Consider the following 22,635-nt stretch of genomic DNA (forward strand, 5'->3'; position numbering starts at 1 on the left):
GGGGAATTTAGGTTCTATATCTCTACAGATTCTCTTTGTGCATATTCAGGAAGTAAAAACGTCACATCACTTACACAGTGTAAGGTCCATTAATTCATGCAAAGCTATTTGAGAGGATGACAGCGGTCTTGGTTAGCACAAATGCGTGGGGGGCAGATTGTTAGTTTGGTTCTTCACAAATCTTCTTGGGTAAGTGGGCTCCGAGTGGCGCAGCAGTCTAAGGCACTGCATCTCAGTGATAGAGGTGACACGTGTTTGATTCCAGGCTGTATCACAACCGGCTGTGATTGGGAGTCCCATAGGGCGGCGCACAATTGGCCCAGCGTTATACGGGTTTGGCAGGGGTAGGCCGTCATTGTAAATAAGAATTTGTTCTTAACTGACTTTAAATAAATAAAATAAATAAAAAAATAAAGTGTTACGGTCATATTTGTAGTGCATCTCAGGTGACAGAGTACTAAAAACTTAAGATGGCACCTTGGCACTCCAACTTTATTTGATACCCTATTAGCTTGAGTGGCCCTGACGAAAAGCATGCAATCTCCCAAATGCTTGTTTTATAAGACCCACCTGCCAGACCATAGTCACAGCTCCCCTCTATAACACACACACGCAAACACACACGTCATGTACGCGCACACACACACACACACACACACACACACACACACACACACACACACACACACACACACACACACACACACACACACACACACATACACTTATGATGGTATGTGGGGAGCTCGCTACTGTTCCAGAGGAGTGATGGGAGGTGGTGGTGCTGCAGACTGCTGCAAAGAGAACGAGGCCCCTCCCTTGTTTCAGAGAGAGCCTCTCTCCAAGAGTGAGAGGAAGTGAGGAGGAGGAGGAGTGGAGGAGAGAAGCAGGGGATCAGCCTGTCAGTCAGTCAGTGTGGAGCTAGAAGAGGACGCTGGACATTCATCTCCCCAGATGCTCTCATTGACATAGGGCCCACTCAATCAATGCCAGATCAGCGACAACCCACGCTTCTCTCAACAGCAGCAACTCAGAGGGACCACGTAGAATGGAGGAGGACACAATGAAATTAGTTGAATCCATAGGACCAATTGAAGAAAAACCTCTTAAACCATTTCCATTCTGAGGCAAGGCAAGCGGAGATCTGAGGACTTTTAAAATGTTTTCCTTTCCCGGTATCCAGCCACGGGAGCATGTGGACATGATTTACATCTCCATGGAGACAGCCATCGCCCTGGCCTCTGTGCTGGGAAACGTGCTGGTGGTGCTGGTGGTTTGTGTAAACCGCGCCCTGAGAGACACCACGTTCTGCTTCATCGTGTCTCTAGCGGTGGCCGACATCGCTGTGGGAGCCCTGGTCATTCCCCTAGCTATAGTGATTAGTCTGGGGCTGAAGACTCAATTCTACACCTGCCTCTTCCTCGCCTGTCTGCTCCTCATCATCACCCAGGGTTCCATCCTGTCTCTAATGGCCATCGCCATTGACCGCTACCTCCGGGTCAAGATTCCCATCAAGTGAGTTCACTATATAGCCACCGGTTGCATGCTATTTATTGAAAAACAACTGCCAAATTCATGACAAAAAAACATACCTTAACTGAAATACATCACATGAAATACATTTATCTGGTCTGCAGCACCACCTGTCATGAAATTACAGAATATTCTGGGTTTTAAACTTTTAATAGAGGATTGTCCATAATGAGATGGATTTTGCTTGAGGGCATCAAATTAAGAATTTTACTCTATTCCTAGTGAGGACCATTTTCTGTTCATTCTAATTATACATTAACTTAGAGTGCCTTCAGAAAGTATTCACACCCCTCGACTTCTTTTCCCACATGTTTAATTAAAATGGATAACATTTTGATTTTGTTTCACTGGCCCGCACACAATACCGCATAATGTCAAAGTGGAATTATGTTTTTGTACATTTTCACAAATGAATTAAAAACGAAACGCTGAAATGTCTTGGGTCATTAAGTATTCATTGCCTTTGTTATGGCACGCCTAAATAAGTTCAGGAGTAAATATGTGCTTAACAAGTCACATAATATGTTTGTGTGCAATAATAGTGTGCACTCTGTGTGCAATAATAGTGTTTACATCATTTTTTATGACTACCTCATCTCTGTACCCCACACATCTGTTAGGTCCCTCAGTCAAGCAGGGAATTTCAAACACAGATTCAACTACAAAGACCAGGGAGGTTTTCCAATGCTTCACAAAGAAGTGCACCTATTGGTCGATGGTTAAAAATAGAAGAAAAAAAACACATTTAATATCCCATTGAGCATAGTGAAGTTAGTAATAACACGTTGGATGGTGTATCAATACGCCCAGTGACTACAAAGATACAGGCGTCTTTCCTAACTCAGTTGCTCAAGGGTTTCACCATGAGGCCAATGGGGACTTTATAACAGTTACTGAGTTTAATGGCTGCGATAGGAGAGAACTGAGGATGGATAAACAACATTGTAGTTACCACACAATACTAATCTAAATGACAGAGTGAAATGAAGGAAGCCTGTACAGATGACGGAAGCTTATACAGAATAAAACAAATACAAAACATGCATCCTGTTTGCAATAAAGTAAAGTAAACCTGCAAAAAATGTGTTTAAAAAAGTACATTATGTCCTGAATACAAAGTGTTATATTTGGGGCAAATCCAACACAACACATCACTGAGTACCACTCTTCATATTTTCAAGCATGGTGGTGGCTGCATCATGTTATGGGTATGTTTGCCGTCAACAAGGACTAGCAAGTTTTTGGGGGGATAAAAATAAAGGGAACAGAGATAAGCACAGGCAAAATCCTGTAGGAAAACCTGGTTCAGTGTGCTTTCCAGCAGATGCTCGGAGACAAATTCACCTTTCAGCAGGATAATAACCTAAAACACAAGGCCAACTATACACTGGAGTTGCTTACCAAGATGACATTTAATGTTATTGAGTGGCCTTGTTACAGATTTGACTTAAATCGTCTTGAAAATCTATGGGAAGTTTTGAAAATGTGTGTCTAGCAATGATCAACAACCAACTTGACAGAGCTTGAATAATTTTTTAAAGAATAATGTACAAATATTGTATAATCCAGGAGTGCAAAGCTCTTAGAGACTTAACCAGAAAGACTCACTGCTGTAATCACTGCCAAAGGGTATTCTAACATGTATTGATTCAAGGGTGTGATTACTTTATGAGGCGCTGTATAAGTGGACTTTTTCAATGGCCTCTTCATATTGATGTGCGAGGGATACCAAGGGAGTATGCGGTAGCAATGTGCACTATATATACAAAAGTATGTGGACATCCCTTCAAATGAGTGGATTTGGCTATTTCAGCCACACACGTTGCTGACTTGTGTATAAAATCAAGCGTACAGCCATGCAATCTCCATAGACAAACATTGGCAGTAGAATGGCCTTACTGAAGAGCTCAGTGACTTTCAACGTGGCATCGTCATAGGATATCAACATTTCAACAAGTCAGTTCGTAAAATTTCTGCCCTGCTAGAGCTGTCCCAGTCAACTGTAAGTGCTGTTATTGTTAATCTGTGTTTGGCGGATGCAAGAAGAATGCTACCTGCCCCAATGCATAGTGCCAATTGTTTCATTGTTCGGGCTAGGCCCCTTAGTTCCAGTGAAGGGAAATCTTAACTCTACAGCATACAATGACATTCTGGAAGATTTTGTGCTTCAGTTTGGGGAAGGCCCTTTCCAGTTTCAGCATGGCAATGCCCCGTGCACAAAGCAAGGTCCATACAGAAATAGTTTGTCTAGATGGGTGTGGCAGGACTTGACTGGCCTGCACAGAGCCTTGACCTCAACCCCATCGAACACCTTTGGGATGAATTTGAACGCAGACTGCGAGCCAGGCTTAATCGCTCAACATCAGTGCCTGACCTCACCATTGCTCTTTTGGTGGCTGATTGGAAGCAAGTCCCCACAGCAATGTTCCAACATCTAATGGAAAGCCTTCCCAGAAGAGTGGAGGCTGTTGTAGCAGCAAAGGGGGGACAAACTCCATATTAATGCCCATGATTTTGGAATGAAATGTTGGACGAGCAGGTAACCGCATACTTTTGGTAATGTAGTGTATCTGAGGAGAATTTCTCTCAGACTGCGGAAAGCCATATATCTATGCTTAGTTGAATAGAAATCAATGGGCCAGACATTGAAAGCTTTTAAGTATATTAAAATGTTCTTGTCTGTCCCAAGGAGTGATTTTTAAGGCTGGTTCGTTTGGCATTTTTGGCAAAGTTCCTGGTGCGTCTTATTTATTTGTATTGTCATGTGGACAGGGGACCAATCCCACTGGGTACACACTAGTTGAATCAACGTTGTTTCCATGTCATTACAATGAAATGACATTGAACCAATGTGAAATAGATGTTGATTTGGCGTTTGTGCCCAGTGGGAACTTACTATTAAAGGGAAAGGTTCCTTAATTTGGCTGTTTAATATTAAATTATCATACATTTGGTTTAAATTGTATTGGTTTCATAGTGCCACCTTTTATTTTCTCACATAAAAAATATAAAAAATATATAAAAAAATCGGGAAAGAAATGTAGATGTTTACATTTGCTTAGCTTTCAGTATTTTGCATCCCAAAAATCCATATCTTTGTCCTCAGGAAATTTGGTGACTCTTTATAAATCACCATCAATTCATAAATGAATGCATTGTGCTTCTGTCACAGAATACGTTTGACACCCTGTTAGCTTGAGTGACACTGAAGCAAATGGGTATAACAGTATGACAGTCCATACATTAATTTAATTCATAATGCAATAAACCGAGATTGTGCATCATTGTTATTCATAACAGCTCATGCTTTGCTACTTATAACAACATGTACTTTAAAAATGCATCTATCAAGCATTTCACACAGATGGCTTATGAAAAGATATTTCTAGATATATTTGACTGGAGATTATCTGGAGTCTAAGCAAAACTTTATCTCCAACTGTTTTGCATGTTCCATGTTTGACTGTGTAGTTTTTCAAACTGACTTTGATCATTCCTCTGGTCCCCTTCAGGTACAGCATCATCGTGACCCAGAACAGAGCATGGGTGGCAGTGTTCCTGTGCTGGCTCCTCTCTGCCCTGACCGGGCTGGTGCCAATGTTGGGCTGGCACAACGAGCACACACACGGTAACCTCAGCACCACCAGTGATGACATAATAGTTTGCACATTTACCACGGTCATGCGCATGGACTACATGGTCTACTTCAACTTCTTCGGCTGGGTGGTGGTTCCTCTGACCATCATGATCGCGCTGTATGCTGAGATCTTCAGGGTGATCCGGAAGCAGCTCAACATGCGTGCAGAGGCCACCTGCGACACCAGCAAGTACTTGCACAAGGAGCTAAAATTAGCCAAGTCCCTGGCGCTCGTCGTCTTGCTATTCGCTCTATGCTGGTTGCCCCTGCATGTCATGAACTGCATCCTCTTCTTCTGCCCGGAGTGTGGGATGCCCAAGAGCGCCATGTACGTGGGCATCTTTATGTCCCATGTCAACTCTGCCCTCAATCCGCTGGTCTATGCCTTCCGGATACAGCGGTTCCGCGCCACGCTAGTCCAGATCGCCCGCCGCTGCATGCTGTGTAAACACAAGGAGACCAGCCCCTGCCCCAACCAGCCCAGCCCGCCACCCCTGTCTGATAAATCTCCAGTCCACCCTTAGCCAGGACCTTCATTGTTTCTATGCTTTTCCTGCGAAATAGTTGTGTTAAAGAAGTAGCCATAGTGCAATGAGGAGGAAACTTGTGTTACGCAACCGTGTGAGAGACATCTGGGATGCAGGAAACAGTACGTGGACGCCCCCAATTACTGGAATGAACTCCAACAAAGAGCACTTCACTGAATTATGGAAATGAAATGAATTTACAATTGATATAGGCCCCACCTGGGAAAGACAATCCAGGCAAAAGGAAGACTTTAAATAAGAATTAGCCCAGCCCATATGTGTAATTTCACTCACTGATGCCAGCTGCAATGCATATTGAATAGTTTGCTGTATATCGAGATCCTTGTCAAATTGGCCTGTAACACACTCATCCTCTTTCAGCTTTAGTGCCAAGCTAGTGGCATGTGTATGGGTGGGGTGCTGTTACCTTGCCAACTGTTTTGGCAAATGGCGTTGTAACAAAAATAACGATTTACAAGAGTTGGTTCAGTATTACTGTAAAATCCCATGCTTTCCCAGGAAGATCACTCAATATGCCTATATCCGTTTTACAGTCAAGCTATTGTCCATCACGGTCCACAAAGGAAATGTAAATCAAGACAATTCTCTGTAAACCAAGCTCCACAGATTATTCTAAAGAAGAACGCTGTTTTCAGGTGAACAGGTTCAACAATGCTTTGTTTGAGAAGAATGATCTGTAGTATTTTCTCCTGAGCTTGGTTGTGCCATAATTTTTATAACACTGACAGGGTGTTGGAAAAGGCTCCGGGCATCTGAGTGAGCCCGATTTAAATCTAGAGTGAATTAATTACATGCAGTACATTATGGCTGTGTGATTTATACAACCTTTATGCAAGCCTTTGTCAGTTCTGCTTCCTCATCAACTTGACCCTCACAAGGCACTTCCGTATAACTGATACACATAGGGGTAGGTGGTTGGAAAGAGAGTCTGGGGATATTGCATTTGCATTCAAAGTTAATAAATAATCACATCCTACTAATTACACACTAGCTAAATTGCTTGACAATCTGCATCATCAGCATTGTTTTATATGGCTATCGGAGTACGAGATTTTTTGAGATTCTGATATTACCTCCAAATGTTTCCTAAATGTAGAGATACTGAAAGCATGCACTGTCCCTGTTTATGATGTACTTCGACATCATCTTTATCACAAAGTACAAATACATCTCTGACTGAGGAGCACGCGAAATGTGGGTGTCCCACCACTTGGCAAAGCACGCCGCAGAAACCAATCAATCCTGAGCCCAAAGGGGGTTAACACCTGACCCCAGAGAGTGAAGCGGTGGACTCAAATAAAGAGAGGGCTCAGATCCTGCATGGATCTGTTAGAAATGGACAGTCCACACAGACAAATTACTTCATGACATGACATGGGAGAGGTGACACTGAGGCAAGGGCTTGTGCAATTTGCTCCTGTCACTCATGTTGTCGGTGAAAGAGGAGACTGACCTGATTGACAAAAGCCAATTTTCCATGTTCAGTTCACACACACACATACACACACACACACACACACACACACACACACACACACACACACACACAAAAATACAAGTATTCAGAAGGGACACTCTAGCAGTATTGATGCTGTAAAATTATAATCACCAGACACTTTGCATTACTCTTTAGTTTTGTGAATGTTGAAATCTTGAAATCCTAAGAGGATTTAGGGTGATGTGATTCATAGAATCACCCAATGGAGGACGTCTTAAAGAAATGTCGCAGGAAGACCAACCAGGAGAAGAGTACCTACTGCATGGACCGTTGCTTTCTTGTTTTTGTCATCTTCTTCCTCTTTGTGCTGTTTGGGGAGGTTATCTACAAAACGTGGTGGGAGTCAAACGAGCATAAGCTTAAGCCGTTTATGATCGACTTTGCCACATACCTGTTCGCCCAGGATGAAGGGGAGGAGATGATTGAACTGTATGCCTATTGGACAGTATAACATCCTCATGATTACCTGAGGATCACCACACCAGACGTTGTGATTTGTCAGTAGGCCACTTTGCTTTGACAGAAATTTTTGAAATGTGATTAATTGTTGTCTGTTTGGAAATCCTGTTTTTCTTTGTAACTGAACGTGTGCATGGAAATCCATTAGATGTACTCTGAATAATCATCTAAACTCCAATATTGTCAATTACTCAATAAACTAAACTGTGTAATTAAAGTGTGCTCGCTGAAAGCCAAGCACAACTTTAGAAGTTCATAGTTCATAATTCTTCTCCCTCTGCCACCTCTAGCGGAAAACCATAAAAGCTACCAACACAACTGTAAAGGTCAATTGCCACTTAGAACCAACTTCTCTGGTTTTAAACAGCTGTTATGTTATGTCGCATAGATATGAGTCAGAAACATTAATTGTAGTGTCAAAATCGACTACCAACTGTAAATTGGATAATTTTGGTCATAAAGTCAGGCTCGTCCAAAACAGAGTTTTGTAAGTGAGTTCGTCACAATTTACTGGAGGATTGGGTATGGATTATTTACACTTTTGCCAATGATGCCCAATTGCCCAGAAACAACACGTTGTGGTCTGCCCCCCAGCTGCCATATGAACATTTGTTGTCTGCATGTGGATGTAATGCACGCACATTTCCCTCTGAAAATAGGAATGAAAATGGGCTTCAATAAGTTTGTTCAACAATCTTGGGCAGATGGATAGGATATGGATGACCTCTTCTACTTGGGCTGTCAACCGTCAAAATCTAAGACTGGCGTGTTGTTGGTAAATAGCTACGTTTTGTTTATAGCTAGCTACATTACGAAGCATGTGATAAATACATTTGATTTGATGTACATGTCATTATGGGATAGGCTATGTAGCTATGATACTAAGTTATTACAATGTGGTACAACAAGCTAAATACATAGCTTCTCCCTGACATATAATGTGAGAGGAAGATTTGATAGCTAACGTTGCACCTGAAGACACATTTGATCCCTGTTAGCTAGCTGGCTAGCTCATATAAAAAAAATATAAAAAACTCAAAACATGTTTGATGCATGTTGCCAGCTTGCTTTCAATAGTGTTTCAACTCAAACTGGCTAGCTACTAACATCAATACTTTTTTCACCTCTTCCACACTGACATTACGGAATTCAAAAGTACAATTCTTGTCTTTCATAATTTGGTCCGATATACTTGGATGTGTAGTGTCAGCGTTTGTTGCTGGCATATCATCCCTACGTTTGCTTATCTTGAAAATGAAAAAGTAATTAAAGTAGTTGGCAATATCAGTGGGCTTTGTGATGAATGAGCCATCTGATTCAATGAATGATGAGGAAGAGTTGGCTTTTTTCCCCCAAAATGTCACTGAAGGTGCCCCAAAGCTTTTTACTATCATTCTTTATATCATTTATCTTCGTTTCATAGTCTAATTTCTTTTTATTTAGTTTAGTCACTTGATTTCTTAATTTGAAGTAAGTTTGCCAATCAGTTGGGCTGCCAAACTTACTTGCCATACCTTTTGCCTCATCCCTCTCAACCATACATTTTTTCAATTCCTCATCAAACCAAGGAGATTCAACTGTTTTTAGAGTCAATTTCTTAATGGCTGCGTTCTTATTAGTAACTGGAATAAGCAATTTGGTTGCTCCTCATTACACACCACAGACCAGCAAATATTCTTTACATCATCGACATATGAATCACTACAAAACTTCTTGTATGACCTCTTATACACCATATTAGGCCCAGCCTTTGGAACTTTGGTTTTCCTAGATATGGCTATTATTTTGTGATCACTACATCCTATGGATTTTGATACTGTTTTAAAGCACATTTCTGCAGCATTAGTAAAGATGTGATCAATACATGTTGATGATTTAATTCCTGTGCAGTTTGTAACTACCCTGGTAGGTTGCAGGCACTGGTTACCGTTTGAAGTTTGGGCAGCTTGATGAGAGCCAGTCAATATTTAAATCACCCAGAAAATATACGTATTTGTTGATATCACATACATTTCACATTTATTATCCAGATACTGACTGTTAGCACTTGGTGGTCTATAGCAGCTTCCCACAAGAATATGCTTTAGGTGAGGCAGATGAACCTGTAGCCATATTACTTAAACAGTATTTAATGTTAGATCATCTCCAAGCTTTACAGGAATGTGGTTCTGAATATAGACCACAACACCGCCCCCGTTGGCATTTCTGTCTGTTCGGTAGATGTTATAACCATGTATTGCTACCACTGTATCAAAGGTATGATCTAAGTGAGTTTCAGATATAGGCAGAATATTTATGTCATCTGTTACAAGCAACTTACTGAAGTAATGGACATTGTTTCTCATGCTGTTAATATGACCTAATTTTAGCAATTTTCTGGGTTGCTTGATTGATTTGAATGCTTTACTGGGAAGCTTATCAGAAGTAGACTTGCTCATGTTATTTATATTGGAGCTGATAGTGCATGGTGAGCTACACAAAATTATCTTCCTACTAGAGCACATCGCCTCAGTGCAAACAGTGTAACTCTGGTTCAGAGGCTCATGGTTACTGCATACAATAGCTGTAGGATAAACAGAGGTATTCGGTGCAATTAGGGGCACATAAAGTTACTTATATTGTGTTTGCCAATCAAATCAAATCAAATTGTATTAGTCACATGCGCCAAATACAACCTTACAGTGAAATGATTACTTTCAAGCCCCTAACCAACAATGCAGTTTAAAAAATAAGAATAAGAAATAAAAGGAACAAGTAATTAAAGAGCAGCAGTAAAATAACAATAGCAAAACAGGGGGTACCGGTACAGAGTCAATGTGCGGGGGCACCAGTTAGTCAAGGTAATTGAGGTAATATGTACATGTAGGTAGATTTTTTAAAGTGACTATGCATAGATAATAACAGAGAGTAGCAGCAGTGTAAAATAGGGGGTGGGGGGGAGTAATGCAAATAGTCTGGGTAGCCATTTGATTAGACGTTTAGGAGTCTTATGTCTTGGGGGTAGAAGCTGTTTAGAAGCCTATTGGACCTAGACTTGGCGCTCCGGTACCGCTTGCCGTGCGGTAGCAGAGAGAACAGTCTATGACTAGGGTGGCTGGAGTCTTGAACAATGACTAGGGTGGCTGGAGTCTATAACTAGGGTGGCTGGAGTCTGGGACAATTTTTTGGGCCTTCCTCTGACACCACCTGGTATAGAGGTCCTGAATGGCAGGAAGCTCGGCCCCAGTGATGTACTGGGCCATACGCACTATCCCCTGTAGTGCCTTGTGGCCGGAGGCCGAGCAGTTGCCATACCAGGCAGTGTAGCAACCAGTCAGGATGCTCTCCATGGTGCAGCTGTAGAACCTTTTGAGGATCTGAGGACCCATGCCAAATCTTTTCAGTCTCCTGTGGGGAATAAGTTTTTTTGTGCCCTCTTCACAACTGTCTTGGTGTGCTTGGACCATGTTAGTTTGTTGGTGATGTGGACACCAAGGAACTTGAAGCTCTCAACCTGCTCCACTACAGCCCCATCGATGAGAATGGGGGCATGCTCAGTCCTACTTTTCCTATAGTCCACAATCATCTTCTTTGTCTTGATCAAGTTGCGGGAGAGGTTGTTGTCCTGGCACCACACGGCCAGGTCTCTGTCCTCCTCCCCATAGGCTGTCTCGTCGTGGTCGGTGATCAGGCCTACCACTGTTGTGTCATCTGCAAACTTAATGATGGTGTTGGAGTCATACCTGACCATGCAGTCATGATTGAACAGGGAGTACAGGAGGGGACTGAGCACGCACCCCTGAGGGGCCCCTGTACTGAGGATCAGTGTGGCAGATGTGTTGTTACCTACTCTTAACACCTGGGGGCAGCCCGTCAGGAAGTCCAGGATCCTGTTGCAGAAGGAGGTGTTTAGTCCCAGGGTCCTTAGCTTAGTGATGAGCTTTGAAGGCACTATAGTGTTGAACGCTGAGCTGTAGTCAATGAATAGCATTCTCACATAGATGTTCCTTTTGTCCAGGTGGGAAAGGGCCGTGTGAAGTGCAATAGAGATTGCATTATCTGTGGATCTGTTAGGGTGGTATGCAAATTGGAGTGGGTCTAGGGTTTCAGGGATAATGGTGATGATGTGAGCCATCACCAGCCGTTCAAAGCATTTCTTGGCTACAACATGAGTGCTACGGGTTGCTTAGTAATTTAGGCAGGTTACCTTAATGTTATTGGGCACAGGGACTATAGTGGTCTGCTTAAAACATATTGGTATTACAGACTCGGACAGGGAGAGGTTGAAAATGTCAGTGAAGACACTTGCCAGTTGGTCAGCACATGCCCGCAGTACACGTCCTGGTAGTCCGTCTGGCCCTGCGGCCTTATGTCTGCTGACCTGTTTAAAGGTCTTACTCACATTGGCTGCAGAGAGCGTCATCACACAGTCGCCTGGAACAGCTGGTGCTCTCATGCATGTTTCAGTGACATGTTTCAATGCCCTTAGGATCATGTACATTTGATACAGCATTATGATGACTCATTGTCACAATGGTAGGGATTAATTGAGATGGTCTTGGATCATTGAAAAGTCATTGTCTCAACGGAGCCTTGAAATGCATGGACAGAGTCCAGGAGCCAAGATGATTTGGATGTACTCCGTCATTCCTGAAGAGTGTCCTCTGTTTCCAGAAGGTGTCAAAGTTATCCATAAAATTAACTCCAGCAGAGCTACAGTAATATTTCAGCCAGATGTGTAATGCCAGCAGTCTGCTGAATCTTTCACACCCACGGCCCAACGATGGTACTGGACCTGAAATGATTGGCAGTTTTTTGGAGTGTTTTAATGCTAAAATCATTTCTTTAAAATCCATTTTCAAATGTTCCGAGCAAGCCCTCCTGATGTTGTTTGACCCCACATGGACCACGACAGTGTCAACTCCTGGCATCTGTCGTAGAACAGTCAGAAGCAGCCTTGTGATGTCCTGTACTCGTGCTCCTGGTTAGCACAGGGTTTTTGCCTTGGGAACTGAGATGTTTCTCACCATAGAGCTGCCTAAAATGACAGCTGGTTTATGTTGAATGGGCCGGTCTCTCAGTCAGCCTCATGGTCTGATGAGGGTGGGAGCTCTGAGGATCTGAACCCGAGGTAGAAGCCACCTGAGAGGGAAACAGAACCGAGGACGAAGACGCAGGTACATCCGGATCCAATCTTGAATGGAAAGCCCACAAGGAAGAAGGCGCAGGAACCTCTGAATCCAGGCCTGCAAAGCTGTTTCTGGTCTGTTTTCTTCAACTTCTGTGGCGAGTGACGTACCTCTACGGCTGGTTCGTTGGGTCGAGAACAGCTCTGTTCTCCGGGGAAGTGATGGAACCCTCCTTAGCATCGACCAGTCGGCCTTGGAGAGCCGACTAGATGGCAATAATCAGACCAGAATGGTGTCTGGCTACTGAGATGGAAGAAAAATAAAAAGTAGGCGGGGGTGTAGATTCACCACTAGCTTGTGTAGGGTTGCTACTTGTTATGAGTTGCCACTTCGCTCCTGTTGTCTTCCGCAAGCAAGCAGTAGCTACATTGAAGGTCAGCGTGGTCCACATTGTCCCAGAACAAAGCAAAGTAAACACAGCTCCTGCAGCACTGGAAACGTTCAATAGTGACCTCTGTTTGAGACCGCCGAGCCAACTAGGCTAGCTGGGCTTTCGTGTCTCCCCCCCCCCCCCTCTGGAAAATTCCAGAAAATGATGTCATGGCATTAGAAGCTTCTGATAGGCTAATTGACATAATTTGAGTCAATTGGAGGTGTACCTGTGGATGTATTTCAAGGCCTACCTTCAAACGCAGTGCCTCTTTGCTTGACATCATGGGAAAATCAAAAGAAATCAGCCAAGACCTCAGAAAAAAATTGTAGACCTCCACAAGTCTGGTTCATCCTTGGGAGAAATTTCCAAACACTTGAAGGTACCACGTTCATCTGTATAAACAATAATACGCAAGTATATACACCATGGGACCACGCAGCCGTCATACCGCTCAAGAAGGAGACGTGTTCTGTCTCCTGGAGATGAACGTACTTTGGTGCGAAAAGTGCAAATCAATCCCAGAACAACAGCAAAGGACCTTGTGAAGATGCTGGAGGAAACAGGTACAAAAGTATCTATTTCCACAGTAAAGCGAGTCCTATATCGACATAACCTGAAAGGCCACTCAGCAAGGAAGAAACCATTGCTTAAAAAAAGCCAGACTATGGTTTGCAACTGCACATGGGGACAAATATCGTACTTTTTGGAGAAATGTCCTCTGGTCTGATGAAACAAAAATAGAACTGTTTGGCCATAATGACCATCGTCACGGTTGGAGGAAAAAGGGGAAGCTTGTAAGCCGAAGAACACCATCCCAACCGTGAAGCACGGGGGAGGCAGCATCATGTTGTTGGTGCTTTGCTGCAGGAGGGACTGGTGCACTTCACATACAGATGGCATCATGAGGGAGGAAAATTATGTGGATATATTGAAGCAACTTCTCAAGACATCAGTCAGGAGGTTAAAGCTTGGTCACAAATGGGTCTTCAAAATGGACAATGACCCCAAGCATTCTTCCAAAGTTGTGGCAAAATGGTTAAGGACAACAAAGTCAAGGTATTGGAGTTGCCATCACAAAGCCCTGGTCCTGTAGGTCCAGTTCCTATGGGCAGAACTGAAAATGTGTGCGAGCAAGGAGGCCTACAAAACTGATTCAGTTACACCAGTTCTGTCATTAGGAATGGGCCAAAATTCACCCAACTTATTGTGGGAAGCTTGTGGAAGGCTACCTGGAACATATGACCCAAGTTAAACAATTGAAAGGCAATGCTACCAAATACTAATTGAGTGTATGTAAAACTTCTGACCCACTGGGAATGTGATGAAAGAAATACAAGCTGAAATAAATCATTCTCTCTACTATAATTATGACATTTAACATTCTTAAAATAAATTGGTGATCCTAACTGACCTAAAACAGGGAATTGTTACTTGGATTAAATGTCAGGATTTGTGGAAAATTGAGTTTAAATGTATTTGGCTAAGGTGTATGTAAAATTCCGACTTCAACTGTAGGTATTGTGAGCGTACCAAGTAATTAGGCGTCACTCTAAAGCGGGAAGGTGGAATAAACGAGTCAGGAAAAATGTTTTTCTGATTGAACACGGTTCTCTATTGAGAGTATTTTGTCAACAAAAACATTCAAACATAATCAATGAAAAATCTTCCAAGGAAAAACACACATCTTCTTCTCCAGATGAAACAAGAACACAATAGGATAATCTTTAAACTACAACAAACATAAATCACGGTTTTGTCACCGTCTTAGTGGTTCTTTCAGCACAGCTTCTCTCTCTCGGTGGCCATCTTCCAGAGATAGTTTCCCCCCTCTTTCTTCTGGTTCCATTCTCTCTTTTATAGGGGAAGGAGAGTATCTCATTAGTACCGTCAGATGTGCTTAATTGACTCTGGTTACCTTGTCTCCCAGGCTCTGTTGGGCAACTATCCATGAGCCCAGCCTGCCCTCTAGTGGTCCGTCCACATACCTTCCCCCCCAGGACCGAACCGGAGGGTCGGGCGCCAGACGCACCGTCTTGGTCGAGTTGGGACAGCGCGTCTGCATTCCCGTTCCTCGATCCGGCCCTGTGGATGACATGGAAAGAGAATGGTTGTAAAGACAAAAACCATCTGGCTATTCTGTTGTTATTGTTTCTCTTACCAGCCATCCACGTGAGGGGCGCATGGTCAGTAACTAATGCAAACCTCCGACCCAGTAGGTAGTACCGGAGATAATCGAGGGCCCACTTGATGGCTAAGGCCTCTTTCTCTACAGTCGCATACCTCTGTTCCCGATCGCTGAGTTTCCTACTAATGAAGAGAATCGGCTTCTCTGCTTCACCTTTACCCTGAGCTAGTACGGCCCCGAGCCCTGTATCCGAGGCGTCGACCTGCACAATGAACTCTTGTGAGAAGTCCGGAGCCTGTAGAACGGGATCAGAACACAGGCCATCTTTTAACAATTGAAAGGCCTCTTCCGTCTCGTCTTTCCACTCTACCTGGTTTGGCAGGTTTTTCCTGATGAGGTTTGTGAGGGGGTTGGCAATGGTTGCATATCCCGGGATAAAACGGCGATAATATCCTGTTATCCCTAAGAAGGCCCGAACGTCTCGCTTGGTCCGGGGTCGAGGCCAGTCACGAATTGCCCTGGTCTTCTCTGCCTGTGGGCGTATTTTCCCATTCCCCACGGTGTACCCCAGGTATTCCGCTTCGGACAAACCCAGGCAGCATTTATTTGGATTGGCTGTCAACCCTGTGGCTTCCAAACTCACGAGCACCGCCCGTAATCGCAGGAGGTGACTATCCCAGTCCTCGCTGTGGATGACCACATCGTCTATGTACGCCGCTGCATACTCTTGATGGGGCCGTAGAATGGCATCCATGAGGCGTTGGAAGGTTGCAGCGGCACCGTGCAGTCCGAAGGGCATCCTCACATACTGGAAAAGCCCCTCTGGAGTGGCGAAGGCAGTCTTTGGGCGATCCTCCGGAGCCACCGGCACTTGCCAATATCCCTTCACAAATCCAGGGTAGTGATGAACTTGGCCTTTCCTAAGCGCTCCAAGAGTTCATCCACGCGGGCATGGGATACGCATCGAATGTAGAGATGGCATTCACGCCCCTAAAGTCGTTGCAGAGTCTCATACTACCATCGGATTTGGGGACCAGGACTATGGGACTGGACCACTCACTCGTCGAGGGCTCGATCACGCCCATCCTCAACATCTCCCTCACCTCTTTCTTAGCGATGACTCTGCGAGCCTCAGGAATCCTGTAAGGGCGGATATGCACCTTCTTGCCGGGTTCAGTGTGGATATGGTGGAACAGGACATCTGTTTGTCCTGGGAATGGAGAGAATATTCGACCGAAGTTCGTTCATAATCAGCTTGTCTAGCTGTCTTGACTGCTCCGGTAGGAGAGTTTGGCCACGGCGCACCTGTGGTAGAGCCTCCTCTTTTCCTTTGCCCTCCAGGGCCATCAAAGCCACCTCCTCCTCTAGTCCATGGTATGTCTTCAGCAGGTTTATGTGATAGATTTGGACCTTCTTCCTCCTGTCAGGTTGCTTGATGAGGTAATTGACCGGTGAGACCCTTTTCATTACCTCGTAGGGCCCCCTCCACTGCGCCAGCAAGCGATGTTCGGCCGTGGGCACAAGCACCATCACTTTCTCTCCCACGGTGAACTCACGGGGGGGGTCGCAGACTTATCATAGGCCTGGCCTTGGGTCCTTTGGGCCTTCTCCATATGCTCCTTGACTATGGGCCACACTGCTGACAGGCGGTCTCTCATCAGGGTAACGTGTTCTATTGTGGATCGAAAGGGGCATGGTTGGGTCTCCCAGGTCTCATTGGCTAAGTCGAGGATTCCTTGACAGGGTCTGCCATAGAGCAATTCAAACGGAGAGAATCCAGTGGATGCCTGGGGTACTTCTCGCAGGGCAAACATTAAGTGTGGGAGAAGCATGTCCCAGTTTTTCCCGTCTCGGGACACCACCCTTCTCAACATGCTTTTTATCGTTTTGTTCAAGCGTTCACACAACCCGTCTGTTTGAGGGTGGAATATGCTTGTACGTATCTGTTGAACCTGATATAACCGACACAAGTCCTTCATCAACCGGGACATGAACGGGGTTCCTTGATCAGTCAAGATAGTCTTGGGGAGGCCCACACGAGAGAACATCAGGAATAACTCCTTGGCAATTCCCTTTGACGACATGTTACGCAGGGGTATGGCCTCCGGGAACTTGGTAGCGTAATCTATAACCACTAGGATGTACTCGTGTCCTCTGGCGGATTTTGGGAGGGGTCCTACGAGGTCCATAGCTATGCGTTCAAAGGGAGTCTCTATGATGGGGAGAGGAATCAAAGGGTTACGTAGGTGTGGCCGTGGGGCTGTACGTTGACATTGATCACACGTCCTACAATACCTGGCCACATCCCGGGTGACCGGGGCCAATAGAATCTCTGCATGATTCTGTCAATAGTCTTGTCTCGTGCCAGGTGTCCTCCTAGGACGTGGGAATGGGCTAACTGTAGAACTGTATCTCTGTATGGCCTAGGCACCATTAGTAATTCCTGGTTTTCCCCCCTTCGTCGTACGACCCAGTATAAGAGACCCCGCCTGATTGCATAGTAAGGAAGAGGGGGCTCACCTGATCCGTCCACGTTCCTCCCGTCGATCACCTTCACCTTCCTCATGGCCTCCCTTAGGTCTGGGTCTCTATGCTGCGAGGTGCCGAACTGTCCCTTTAATTCCTGGGGCAGGTCGACCTCGGTAGAGGGATGTGGAGGTTGTTCCACATCCCCATCAGGGGTGACCGAGGAGAATCCCTTCCAGGTTCCCTCCTCGGATGGAGCTTCAAATATATCCCTTAGCGCCTGGTTGCTCCTTCCTTCCTGCGTTGTGTATAGCCTTTCACATGTGTCTTCATCGGTGGTTTCTTGGAATATCTGTCGTAAACGTTGGGTCGCTATTTCTTCCTCTGCTGCAGAGGACGAGGACGCGGCTACGTCTCCTTGTAGGACTACTACCTCGGGCTTGGATTTTCTCTTCTTTCCTGTCCCCCTTCTTCCCGTGCATAACGTCATCTGCCGAAGCTCCTTATATAAGGGACAGTCTCTCCCGATCAATAATGGCACCTTCAGCTGCGGCACTTTCCCGGCCCTGACTGTACACCTTCCTTTTGGAGTGAGAATAGGCAGATTCACAGTGGGGTAATAGTGGGTGTCTCCATGGATACAGGATACGGCTACTTTGTCTGGTAGCAGTGTTGCGGAGAGAATAGCTACCACATCTTGTCCTTCGACTTGCACCGGAATCTCTGAGGCTGGGGCTATCTCTGCTAACCAACAGTGTTGATCCTGCCCCCTCAAAACGGGATGTGTGGGGGTAGGCAGTGATGACTCCGTGACCATGGGCTCATCCTTGCTAGGACATTGTGGGGCATAATGGTTGGGAGACTGACATTTATAACACCGACCCTGCTGTGTGGTGGCTGACTTCTCCCACCTCCGGGAGGGGCTTGGACGTTTCGGTGGCGAGCGCGCCGGGATGAGTCGTGGTACGGGATTGCAAGACTCCTTCCGTTCCTCCTTGTCACTTTTTAACAACTCCCCTGTAGACCGATATGTTTCCACCGCCTGGGCTATGTCGTCGGTTGACAACGGGTTGGCTTGCCCCACAACCCTTTTTAAGTCACTGGGTAATTCTCTCAATATCTTGTCCACTACGAGAGTCTCTATCACATGTCCTACTCCCTTTCCAGGTTCTAGCCACTGTTTCGTCAGTCGTATTAAGGCGAAGATCTGGGCACGGACGGGTTGATCAGCTGTATAGGTCCATTGATGGAACTTTACAGCCCTATCTCTGGCAGTGAGCTGGTACCGGGACAGGATCTCGGTTTTTAGTCGCCCATAGTCCGCAGCTTCGCGGGAATCCAGGTCAAAATAGGCTTCCTGAGCCACCCCGTTCAAAAGAGGGGCTAATGCGCTCGCCCATTCTGTGGGCGGCCACTCTTCCAAGGTGGCCGTCCTTTCGAAGGTCATGAGGAAGGCCTCAATATCATCCTCCTTGGAGAGACGAGGTAAGATGGCGTGAGCAGCCGCTCTTGGCTTAACTCTAGGTTCTTCTAGTCGGCTCAGCTGTTGTTGCAGGAGTTCTATGGTTGTCTGCTGTGCTGTGAACAATTGTTGTAGTAGGGCGTTATCCATCGTTCTTGAATGGTTCCTCCGGGTCTACTGGAAGAATCTTGATTTACTCACTTATCCTTGTGTCACTCGTCCACCTAATGCCCGCATCCTCCACCAATGTGAGCGTACCAAGTAATTAGGCGTCACTCTAAAGCGGGAAGGTGGAATAAACGAGTCAGGAAAAAGGTTTTTCTGATTGAACACGGTTCTCTATTGAGAGTATTTTGTCAACAAAAACATTCAAACATAATCAATGAAAAATCTTCCAAGGAAAAACACACATCTTCTTCTCCAGATGAAACAAGAACACAATAGGATAATCTTTAAACTACAACAAACATAAATCACGGTTTTGTCACCGTCTTAGTGGTTCTTTCAGCACAGCTTCTCTCTCTCTGTGGCCATCTTCCAGAGATAGTTTCCCCTCTCTCTCTTCTGGTTCCATTCTCTCTTTTATAGGGGAAGGAGAGTATCTCATTAGTACCGTCAGATGTGCTTAATTGACTCTGGTTACCTTGTCTCCCAGGCTCTGTTGGGCAACTATCCATGAGCCCAGCCTGCCCTCTAGTGGTCCGTCCACAGTATATATGACCAGTGTGTAAAAATTTTTTTTTTTTTAATGTCTTTCCAATATACACTGAGTATACCAAACATTAAGAACACCTTCCTAATATTGAGTTTCACCCCCCTCAATTAGTCGGGGCATAGACTCTAAAAGGTGTCGATGGCATTTCACAGGGATGCAGGCCCATGTTGACTCTAATGCTTCCCACAGTTGTGTCAAGTTGGCTGGATGTCATTTGGGTGGTGGATCATTCCTGATACACACAGGAAACTGTTGAGCGTGAAAACCCCAGCAGCATTGCAGTTCTTGATGCAAACTTGTGTGCCTGGCACCTACTACCATACTCTGTTCGAAGGCACTTCAATATTTTGTCTTGCCTCTGAATGGCACACATACACAATCCATGTCTCAAGGCTTAAAAATAATTATTTAACCTGTTTCCTCCCCTTCATCTATACTGATTGAATTGGATTTAACAGGTGACATCAATAAGGATTCGTAGCTTTCGCCGGGATTCACCTGGTCAGTGTATGTCATGGAAAGAGCAGGTGTTCTCAATGTTCTGTATACTCAATGTATAACTCTTACTTGAATTGAATGTAATTTCTTATTTTGTTCTGGTCTGTAACTGTTCTTTTCTTTGTCATGTATTTCTAAGTTTTATGGGGACCCCAGGAAGAGTAGCTGCTACATGTGCAGTAGTTCATGCGGATCCTAATAAACTAAACTAAACTGGTTTAGGATCAGAAGAGGCCAGGGCCGGTTCTGGCCATTCTGCCACCCTATGCAAGACAAAAATATTGCTGCTGCCCCCCACCCCACAGCATAACTAGAATAGTCACTGTAAGCAAAATTACGTTGAAAAGAAGTCTAAAATACGTATTTTCCAGACATTGAAGTTAGGTTCAATTTAGGTTCTGAATTAAAGGTGAAAATATGTACTTTCCTGGATGTTGAAAATACATATTTTCCAGATGTAGAAATCAGGTTAATTTTTGTCATTTATAGACATCTATGTTTGGACCAAAATAAGGCCGGTCGGTCCAGACCGGACCAAATCTGAATCAAACATAGAGACTTGGTCCAGACCAAAGTGTCTGCAGACATTGAAATCAAGGCCTATGTTTGGGTCAAATCAAGACTGGTCCAGACCGGACCAAAAGCCACGTCTGTGGACATGGAAATCAAGGCTGGTTTGGACTGCACCAATAAAAAAACGGCTGGTCTGGACAGGACCAAAAAAAAGACATCCAAAAGACGTCGGCGTCGGTCCGTGCTTACTGGGGTATAGCCTACCATGTCGGCCTTGTAATGGAATTTTATGAATACCCATCCATGTGTTAGGCCCACCGTTTGTAAAACAGGCCGTTGCATTGGCTTTATTCATCTTGATTCCTGTGACCTAATCAATTTGGCTATTTAAGCTCTGAATATCAGCTACCCAATTTTATCAGTAGTTATCCTGAGCCTATGTTCAATGTGTTTACACAGTGGGAAATGCAGAAGTATTTTCTTTTTCATTGTGATCAGCTCGTCAAACAAACTTGAAACCACTGATCATGAGAATGTAGCACACGGGGTGAAAGTCCTGTACGGCAGTTGTGAGTAGCCTGACTATCAATTCCATATTGTCAATTTTACTTCAACCTGTCCTTTTTTTTTTTGGATATGTTGTTTGTTAATATGTCAGCAAATGTTTTGTTTGATAGGGCACCATTTAGGTTAAGTTATTTGATCTGAGAAACCTGCATGATGTAAAAAGTGTTAGTCTCATTGTCATATATTTCATCTCCAGCCTGTAGGCTACAGAAAAGGTCACATACTCTTTCTACCATATACTATATCTGCTGCTACATGATTTATGTTAGTTGGATGGAACGTTGGTGGAGCGTGGCAGCGATTTGTCTCTCCAATAGCACCCTGTAGAGACTCGCTGGGAATGGACATACAAAATATTTTGCACCCCTGCCTTTGACAAAGTGGGCACTGCTTTTCTTATTTGACACATCCGGCCGTGTTTGGGAGTCCCATAGGGCGGCATACAATTTGCCCAGCATCGTCCGGGGCTGGAGGGGAACGAGGCAGTTTATGTACTGGCTAAACAAGCACTGAGTAGTGGGGATGTTGATGTTGTAGTTTCAATGAGCAAGGTAGAGGCAAAAATCCTGATATATACAGTGATGATGAAGAGATGGCAGGCGCAGTGGAATAGAGATACTAAGGGCAGTCATTTATTTCAAGTACAGAGGAAAGTCGGGGGGGGGGGGGGGGGCGGCAGGAAGGGACAGAAGAGAAGAGGATATTTTTATACGATTAAATGTGAGACACAGCCGGTTGAACAAGACCTTAAATGTGATAGGAAAGCATGCAACAGCAAAGTGTGATTATTGACAGGAAACAGAGACCGTGGAGCATGTATTGCGACAGTGTGGGCAGTATCAGAGGGAGAGAGGATGCTGAGATCTAGTATGAGGGACAAGGGGATACAGGAAATTAGTTTGCAGTATATTGAGTTGAACGTCATTCGATATAGTCTCAAATATTTTGTTATCTTTTTTAAGAGCAACAGGGCTGGCAGGTACGATTTAGTTTTTCCCCTGTCTCGAACCCACACTCCAGTACAGTAGGTGGCGGTAATGCACCATAACGTTGGATGCCAACTGCCGATAAAT

The 22,635-nt window shown here is 44.7% G+C and overlaps 1 protein-coding gene across 2 annotated transcripts in view; it reads left to right on the forward strand.

The window, feature by feature from the left end:
- The window catches only part of LOC115135879 (adenosine receptor A1-like), a 67,581-nt gene extending 59,601 nt beyond the window's left edge, over positions 1-7,980 (forward strand). The window contains exons 1-2 of one of the 2 annotated variants that reach the window (XM_029686847.2): positions 1,056-1,515; positions 5,046-7,980. In XM_029686847.2, the coding sequence (XP_029542707.1) occupies positions 1,160-1,515; positions 5,046-5,694 (1,005 nt within the window). In that variant the 5' untranslated portion in view covers positions 1,056-1,159 and the 3' untranslated portion in view covers positions 5,695-7,980. Of the gene's footprint in view, positions 1-1,055; positions 1,516-5,045 lie in introns of those variants that run through there. The other variant, XM_065026667.1, reaches the window with a different exon arrangement.
- The last annotated feature ends 14,655 nt before the right edge of the window (positions 7,981-22,635 follow it).

Source organism: Oncorhynchus nerka, linkage group LG2, assembly GCF_034236695.1.
Source record: "Oncorhynchus nerka isolate Pitt River linkage group LG2, Oner_Uvic_2.0, whole genome shotgun sequence".
Classification (NCBI taxonomy): domain Eukaryota; kingdom Metazoa; phylum Chordata; class Actinopteri; order Salmoniformes; family Salmonidae; genus Oncorhynchus; species Oncorhynchus nerka.